The 9,140-nt window shown below is 44.5% G+C and overlaps 1 protein-coding gene across 6 annotated transcripts in view; it reads right to left on the reverse strand.

Annotated features, from left to right (window-relative positions):
- CNKSR2 (connector enhancer of kinase suppressor of Ras 2) overlaps nt 1-8,822 on the reverse strand; it is a 219,820-nt gene extending 210,998 nt beyond the window's left edge. For all 6 annotated transcript variants that reach the window (XM_087757718.1, XM_087757720.1, XM_087757717.1 and 3 more), the window contains exon 1: nt 8,551-8,822. In XM_087757718.1, coding sequence (XP_087613844.1) covers nt 8,551-8,614 — 64 coding nt within the window. In that variant the 5' untranslated portion in view covers nt 8,615-8,822. The remainder of the gene's footprint in view (nt 1-8,550) is intronic.
- Between the last annotated feature and the right edge of the window lie 318 nt (nt 8,823-9,140).

Genomic DNA, 9,140 nt, shown 5'->3' on the forward strand with positions numbered 1-9,140 from the left:
TAGGGGTGTGAGAGTTAACTTTCCCACTATTATGAAGAATGCCAGCGAGCCTTCGGCAACCACACCTGGCCAAGATTTCAGGTTCACATCTCACTAAAAACACTAAGGTCTCTTGTACTTCTCATGAATGGTTTCAGTGTTGACTCAGAGGAAAGAATGCCATCTAGTGAATTACTCAGACAACACTGGCATGTCCCACCTATATTTACCTGGCCTCATTATGCAGAGGAAGGTTTTCTTCACCTTTTTACTGACATGAAGATTATCAGGAGAGAAGGGAAAGAGAAAAGGAAGGAGGGCCAGGGAAGAAGAATCTATTTTAAAATAGGTCATTTATAGCTGTAGCTATTGGCAGCTTTGTGGATGTGACCAAACTAAAAATAAATTCTAAACTTTAACAAAACCAGTAACATTATACACAGCCAACAATCATCCTCTGTGGGAGGCAAGAGCCCCTTAGAGGTGAACTAGCCAGCTGCTCAGCAGTATCCATGGGTATGTTCTTCCTTCCAAATACAAGAGGGCCAAGGAGAGGTCCCAGCATTACCCCAGCTCACACACACCCTTGGCTCCCACCCCAGCACTCCTCCAGACCATTTTGGCCATCTCGCACAGGAAGATTTCATTCCACCGGTGGTACTAGACCAAGCGGCGCAGGCATAGCCCCATCAGCAATATCTGAAGTTTTGTGAAAATGGCTTATATGCTTGCGCAGCTCAGCTGGACATCCACTGACCACCCACAGAGGACACCAGTAAAATCCTAGCAGAGAAGTCGCCACAGCATTCACAATCTAAGATTCAGCATTACCAAATAAAGACTCTGTTCCACTTAAATCAATGGATGTTTGATGCTGATGTGAGTCTTAAACCATTCATTAAAAAAAGCTACTTGAACCTTTAATTTAAAGGCTCAATTAATTGTCATCAACTTTTTACCCTGTTCTTCACACAACAGAAAAGGTATAATACGAAAATACAGCACTTTGCATCCCACTATATTAAAATAACACACTTCAGCTGAATATAGTTTAATTACGGCTTACTCTGGTACACTCATATATTAATTAACTGTTTACTTGGAAATTCCTACCATATGGTACTGTAGCAGATGTTAATCATGTAAGGCCAAACACTTTGAAATTACTGTTCTAGGCACTTCATCTGAGGTACCAATTGCCCTAAATTTCTACTTAAAGGATAAACCGGAAATGCTTAGCACCCTACAAGATCACACTCACAGTCATTTTCTCGAAGATAATATTATTTGGCAGCTAAGCAGAACAAAAAGGGCTAGATTTTCAAGCCTCCAGTGCTTTCAAATGACTTGATATAGACAGCGCTGAATTCCCTTTGCATAAGAGAAATGCCTGCACTGGAAACCTCAAGGAAAAATTCGTTTCATCTACCAGACATCTGATAACCCCCATATACGACGAGGGCGAAATGTATGTATGAGTGGATGCCCAGATAGCACTCCAGATCTTGGGTGCACCATATCAGTGGACTTATGTCTTCCAACTCTTCACCCTTCAGTTGCAGGAAAGGAGCATTATCAGGACCAGCAGATGCTTGCTCTTGGACAGTCAGCTATTTTAAATTTAAGAGCAAATTTCCTGCTAGGTCCAACTGTCCCACAACAAGAAATTAAACTCCCTTGACAGTGCTGCAAGTAGGTTCACATGGCATTTGCTTTCCTCTGCATTTTGACTACAATATGGGCCTAATATTGGGCTCCCAAAATTTTTCTTCTTGAAAAATACAACTCATCTCCACCTCCCTACTTCACCTTTTTAGAAAAAGTAGATGCATTTGAAAAGTTGGAAGCGATGAATGAAGAAAATATGGCATTTCAGAATTTCATGACACAGCCCTTCCAGAATAGGAATTTTTTTAGTAAGATATTTGGGAATCCTTATCCTACAGCATTTGTCTTGATAACTATTCAGCTTCTAAACTGAAGGTTTAAAGGTTTCCTTAAGCAAATTATCGAAGCAATAGCTGCGATGGTAGCACAGTTTTGTTTTGTTTCAATCTAGAAATCTAAAGCTAAGTTATCCTGCTAAAGGTAAGGGCTTGCTACAGGTGACCATTGATATTGTTATCCTATGATTTAACGAGGAAATGGTAACTTCCTGAAAAAAAGAAAAAAAAAACAGCACCTACACAGCAAGGAAGCCTAAGGAACAAGTTTTCTCTTTCTCCTGGTTGCATACTTTGGAACGCAAGCCTATACATGAAGAATTTTCTCAGGAAACAGCTTTTCCCTATTCCTCTGGAAATTGGTAACAAATATTACAACTTGACTCTGAGAAATGCAGTATAATCAAATGCTACAGTAACATTACTGAGATTAAATGGTTATCTACACTTCTGAGGATCAGACAGAAAGGCTAGACCATTTGCCAATTGGGGTTTTACAAGATAAAACCGCCTGTTTTAGTATTGTCAGAGTGCTAAAAGACAACTACTTGCACAGATTCTAAAAATACATCTGTATATATATTTCAAAACTCTCATCTGTAAAGTGATCTGGTTTATATCGCTGCCTTGCAAAATTCTTGACATCCATTATCCAGAGAAGGCATTTGTAAATTGCTTGGTTTAATACTGCAGTGTGCGAATAAATCTGAATAAGATCGGAATATAGAGCTTCACTGAACTGCTGCAAAAAAACACTTGAGAAAACATATTGTGAGGCCATATTTAAACTAACAGATGTTTCAGAAACAGAACAATATGTTCAAACAAAATAAAGGTGTAAATGGGCAGTGTTAAAAGAGCTTCACAACTAGCACATTAATCTTGGTAGCGAGACCACCTCACCCAGGAAAGCTCCCTCCCGAGAAGATCATTAATTTAGAAACGAATTCTCATGTTATGCCTAAAATTTGGCTGCATGAGTTATTTGCAGAGTGGCTGCTTATGTAACATTGCCTTTGCTATGGCAACACCAGGGCTGTTAGGCTTTGACACATCCCAGTTGCAATTGCAGTTTCATTTTCTGCTGATAAACAATGGCAGGAGAGGTTTTCTAATCACAAACCAAGATGCTCTAAAACACATCACCGTGACTGATGTGGGGGCCATTGATACTGCTAAAACTCCTAATGTCAGAAGGGCAAGCAAAAAGTGAGAGATCCACAGAAAAAATAAACAAGCTAAAGAGAGAGAGATCTTCCAGTGCTGCTTTCACTACAGGTTTAAAGCCGGAGTCCTTAAAACTGAAGTTTGGAATAGCGCACTTTGACTCTTGACTATCGGTCTTTGTACAAAATCCCCTCTCCAAAAAGACCCCCAACTTATCTTACTGAAACTCTTACTACTTTCTTACAAATGGAGTAACTATCTATAAATTAAAAAGTTTGGGAATTCATCGAAATTAAGCTCCAACTATGGCACTATTTCATATTTTTCTACAGCTTTTCTTACTAGGCATTATAGTCAAAGTCATAACTCCATTTAATAGCATCACTTCAAAGCTAATGGAGTACTATATGTACCCTCTGATACTGCGAAATTTCAGTTTGCTTTTCTTAGGAGGGAAAAAAAAAAGTTTTAATGCTAACAAATTGTAAAACACCTGATCTATTCCACATATGGCACTTAGCAATGACTATTCAAGTTGGTGACTATTCTGCAGCTCATCAGTCATCTACACAACCTTCACAAGGAACTAAAGTTTCAGAATCCAAGTATTTTTCATCCTCTTAAACATCCAGCTTTTGTTTCCCCAACACAACTCAGTCTTTTCCGTATTATTTCTAATACATTTCTTAAGGGTGCTACCAAAAGCAATATGAATGGAAGTAGCATAAGAACGCACTTTTAATTCAATAAATCATTGAAAATCAAAGAGACAGACAAAATTGAAAGCCCGAAATAAGGCACATACATATGTGCAAGCACACCTTCTCTCTACCATAAGGCAGATGCTCACAGGACTCTGTGGCACTGTAGTCCAGCCTACACTCCAGAAAAAGCTCTATCCTAAACTCTGTCCATAACACAGTCTTCTTCAGAGAAAGCCAAGGCAAAAAATGAGGTAGGTCTGATAAGGACCCTGAATACAGGAGTCATCCTTTCTGTTTTTAAGACCTAAATCCATTTGCTGCGAGAGGGTTTGTGCCTTCGCTGATGAGCTTCCCTGGTGCTACCTAATGGCTCAGGATCTGCAGCAGGACCTGGGTGTTGCCACAGAAGTCCTAGGGCTCTGCACATGCAGAAACAGGAGTAAAAGGATGCCCATGGCAACATGTTTTTTTTTAAATCATTGTTAAGTACTAGTCTTTCGTTTCAGAGCATTCCCACACACTCTTGCATTTTCTTGACGAATAACACGTAATTCCCATTACACCAAGTGGAGCACAGTTGTCGGTAGCCCATGACAACTCCATGCAGACACACACGCTACTGAAAATGACGTGAACTTCTGTACGTGAAGAGCAGACAGAAACTCAGTTCTTAAATCTATCTAATATTCAGTCATCCAAGTGGGGAACTTTTGCACTCTGCTTTTGCTTTGCTAGCAAATTCATGTTTCTCCTCTTCCCCCAGTCCTTCTAAATATTTACATCCTTCTAAATGCTGGTAGAGTAGACTTTACAGAGGTAAAAAGCCCCCATTCCTTAGCATTAGAAGCCTTTAGATCAACTCCATGCCTCAGATGTCAGCTTCTTGAGTATGACTACCATTATAACAGTTGAAGCTGTATGAGCTTAGTATAAGCTCTATGAGCAGTCTTTCAGCAAACAAAAAATAAATATTTAAGCTTTGTTAGATAAAGTAATATCGATTTTTCCAGGTGAATTGTCTTTTTGGACAGATTCTGCCATTGAGAGATTGGTACTGAATTAAAACTAGAATATTGTTAAAAGCAGTAAGTCCTTATCAAACTACAGCCATTATAAATAACCTCAGACAAAAGAAGTTAAATTACAAGACTCAGTTAAAAACATCCTGATGTTTGGAAAGTAATTGCATGTCTTGAGTTTTCTCAGCGCCTCAGAAATCTACAACACATCTGACATGTTCCCTTCCTGAGTCAGTGAAAGCCATGATGTCCAACGGCGCTTGCCTGTGCAACATGTCAATGTCTTGCAACACGGCAGTGGAATCCACACGTGTCCCACAAAGGGGAGGCACAGGAGGTGATTGACACAGTTTCAGCTCACTGATCTATGCAGGGCCTTTAAAATTAGTACTAAATGTATAAAAAAGCAAAATAATACACAGTTCGAATCAATTTAAATATTCATTCTATCCTCCACATACAATATGCCATCCTGTGGGAGAGATGAGCTAATCCATCTGCTCTTTTTCCAGCTCTATGACAGTTAATCTTCTGTCAGTGGGTTCATTTTAAACCATACAAAAACTCTCATGCTGACACAGGCTCCGTTCATTTTGTCCTTTTCATTTGCAAAGTTTTAACTGGTACTTTGTTCCACTACTTCTTAATGTACACATTTTCATAGGTCAAAATTTAGGTAGTCACTTATTTGCATAACCAGTTCCAGGTACGACTCTCTCTCTCAGCAGTGAGAGTCCATAGGCCATTAAAGGATCCATAGACCAACCGTGTATACCAAGGAATTAAAAACCAAGAGGACATTGGAGAGACTGTATTTATTGCACGAATACCCATGGTCTTGAGCCTGCTCCCTATCCAGCCATCCAGCCCAGAGCTCGGCACTTTTATGTAACACTTTCAAGTGGGAATACTTTCCCTGTCTTCATTTCTCACATCTTTAATATTAGGCCCGATGCTTTATCACTGCCCTGAACAAAATGCCACTGAGGTAATGGCTCTTTTGCCTAAATAAAGAATTCCAGACAGGGCCTTTTATTGCAAACGTTCAGGTCATACCAGCAAGACCATCACAAAAATGCTGAGAGCAATAAAATCTAAAGTGTTTCATTTCCCCTTGCTTTCAGATAACTGTAAACAATGTTAAACAGTAGGATTTCCCTTTTTCAGGAAAGATTTTGCTTTGAACATTGAAACCTATTTTGAAGAATGCTCTTTACAGAGCTGCTCTGAGCAGGCATATTACATAGCTGGGCACTTACTTAAAGGAAGAGGTTAAAACCCAGTACAGCCTTTCTAATTCTGTAAAATAATCCCAGTAAGTCAGCAAAATATTCTCTCATCTTGAAGTTTAATGTAATTTATGCAAACCAGACTTGACTGCCGCTAATGCAAAGACCACTAATGCACTCGCCCCAAAGTTCTCATGACAAAGACACATTCATGTTTTACTCATTGAACTGTCTTGGGTACCTCTTAAAACACAGAGACTTTCAGAAATGTAATTTGTTGGAGACGATGTGTTTAAAGCAGTAGAAGAACATATTTTCACCCGGATTTCAATAACAATGTTTGCAACACCACAAACGATACGTGAGGAAAAAGAAGTTGTTGCAGCCAAGACCACTTGCCCTTATCCGCTACCATCCTTCCTCCAAACTCTGCGAGGTGCGATCCATCAGCCAGGACCAGACCTGCCCACACCTGCTGGTCCTACTCATTCCCAGGCTCAACTTCTGAAACTCTGGTGGTTATCTATGTGGTTTTCCTCAGACAGTGCCAGTCAAAGGCAAGTGCTTTATCTCTTTGCACCTCACTCTAAATGAAGGTTTGTCTGCAATTCGGAATACAAAATGAAGAAATGAAAGCTTGAAGCAACATATATGTTTGCCCATTAAAAATGAAAGTACTCCAGAGAAACAATCGAGCATTCACACCAAAATAAGCAGGTTAAACACTAAAAAGCAAGCTTTGCAATCCAAAAAGTAGGCACGGCTCCAGTCACTGCTTTTTTTGTAAAGTTCACATAATTAATTTTAAAAACAGATCTACAGCTCTCTGTGTTAGTGACAGGTTTCTAACCACAAACCTTTATCCAGCCTCACAGTTTGTAATGTTATCATTTAGTCAGCCTGTTGTTTTTAAATAACTGATTTTATATTGATGCAATACAAAAACAGAGTATGCAATGTACTCCACCTGTCATTTATGAAAAGTATTTGATGTATTACATTTTTGAAGTGTTTTAAAAATGCGGTATCTGCAAATTCATTATTTTTTCTGCGTTCCCAAAATATGGGGGAGGTATCTCAGACATTGATTTGAAAAAACTCCTACACAATCTTTTCTTTTTCCCAGAAGTAAAAATGGTGGAAGCTAAATAGCTATAATAAAACATTTTGAAGTTGAAAGGGGTTTGCTTTTAATACTGATCATCTGTAGCTCCTTCAAGTTTTTTTATTAATATTTAATAATTTCTTAGGATATGAAGTATCACATTATTCTTTTTTTATTATTTTTATTCTATGGATTGACAATGCTTCAGAAACAGCAAAACTATGTATGTTACTGAATATAATTATAACTCGACAGCTATAAATGCCAGGATTGAATAACTGAAAACATATGCTATGTGCCTGAAATTTTAAGGATGATGAAACTGTCACATTAGTAGCACGCAGCATGTTATAAAGAACTCCCACAATGTAGCAGTTGTTCAAAAGTTGTACCCATCCGGTCATTCTATCTTTATAAAAAGATATATAATACTAGATGGTGATTTATTCAAAACACAGCTGCAGCCTAAGTTAAAGGTAATAACAAAAAAAAAAAAAAAAAAAACAAACACCACCGCAAAAAGACCTTTTTAAATTACAGTGTTACAGCCATGTCGGTGTGCGCAGAATAACAGAAAAGCATTTCCAGAAAGTCCAAATTTTATTCTCATTAGACTTTATTTTGGGGGAGGACAGGTGAGGGAGCGGGAGCAGCAGTACGCACACGTCAGCCCAGCGGACTCTTCCAGGCTAATGGAAACCAGGGACCTTTAAATGCCGCCCCTGGGGACGGGGATCGCGACCCCCCCCCACGCGTGGGTGCCCTCGGCCCGCCCGGGGGAGCACCCGGAGGAGGCGGGGGGGGGGGCAGCGCGGACCGACCCACCGACCCCGCCGCCTGCGGAGACCCCCGGCCCCCCCGGCCGCGGGGCGCGGTTGCAGCCGTGCCCCCCGCACGGCCGAGCGCCCGCCTCAGGTTCAACTTTTATTTCGCGAGTCATTTCGCGCCGCATCTGCCGGGAGCAGCCCGCCGCGCTCCTCGCATCCCCTCGCCGCTGGGGAAGGGCGGGGGGCCGCACAGCCCCGCCGCCACACCGCGGCCGCCGCTCCGGAGCATCCCGGGCTCCCACGGGCACAGCCTTCCCCCCGTCCCCCCCGCGCCCGGCTTTATGAGCCGCCGGGGGTCGCCGGCCGCCCCCCCTCTGCGCCCGGGGGCGGAGGGGGGAGCGCAGGCCCCCGCCCCGGGGCAGCCCCCGGCCCCGGCGCTGCTCCCTCGCCCCGGCGGCGCGGCCCCGACGGCCTCCCTCCTCCCTTCCTACCCCCCAGCCGAAACGTGGGGGGCGCCGGCGGCGCCGGGAGGCGGGACCCCGGCGCGGGGGAAGCCGCGGAGCTCTCCGCACCTGCGGGGATGGGGCGGGGGGGTGAGGGGAGAGGCGCACCGCGCAGCCCCGGCGCCGCTCCTCACCTTTCATCCAGTCGACGACTTGGCTCGGCGACCACTTACTGACGGGCTCCATGATGAGGGCCATGGGGGGCTCGGGGGCGCGGGGCTCGGGCGGCCGCCGCTCTGCGGGCGAGGGGCGAGGCTGTGCGGAGCGGCGGGACCGCGCTGCCCGGAGCCCGAGCGGCGGCGGCGGCGGGAAGAGAGAGCCGCTAAATCCCCGTTTGCCTCCGCTCCGCTCCGCTCGCTCTCTCGCTCGCCGCCTCTGTGCCTCTCTGGGGATTTCAGTTCATGCTGCCGGCTCGGCGGGGAGGAGGAGGAGGAGGAGGAGGAGGAGGAGGAGGAGGAGGAGGAGGAGGAGGAGGAGGAGGAGGAGGAGGAGGAAGGGGGAGGAGGCGGCGGCACGCTCCGACGCCTCCCGCCCCCGCGGACCCGCGGGCAGCGGCGGCGGCTCCCGGCCCCGCTGAGGGGTCGGTCCCCGGGCGGCGGCGGCGGCAGCGGCGAGCGGGGGGCTGGCGCGGCTCGGCTGTGCCCGGCTGCGCCCGGCTGCGCCCGGCTGTGCCCGCCGGCTCCCGCGGCTCTCGGCGGCCGCGGCTCCCGCGCCGGTGTCTTTT

Source organism: Nipponia nippon, unplaced genomic scaffold (genome assembly GCF_047370975.1).
Source record: "Nipponia nippon isolate SJK-2023a ecotype South Korea unplaced genomic scaffold, ASM4737097v1 scaffold_2, whole genome shotgun sequence".
Classification (NCBI taxonomy): domain Eukaryota; kingdom Metazoa; phylum Chordata; class Aves; order Pelecaniformes; family Threskiornithidae; genus Nipponia; species Nipponia nippon.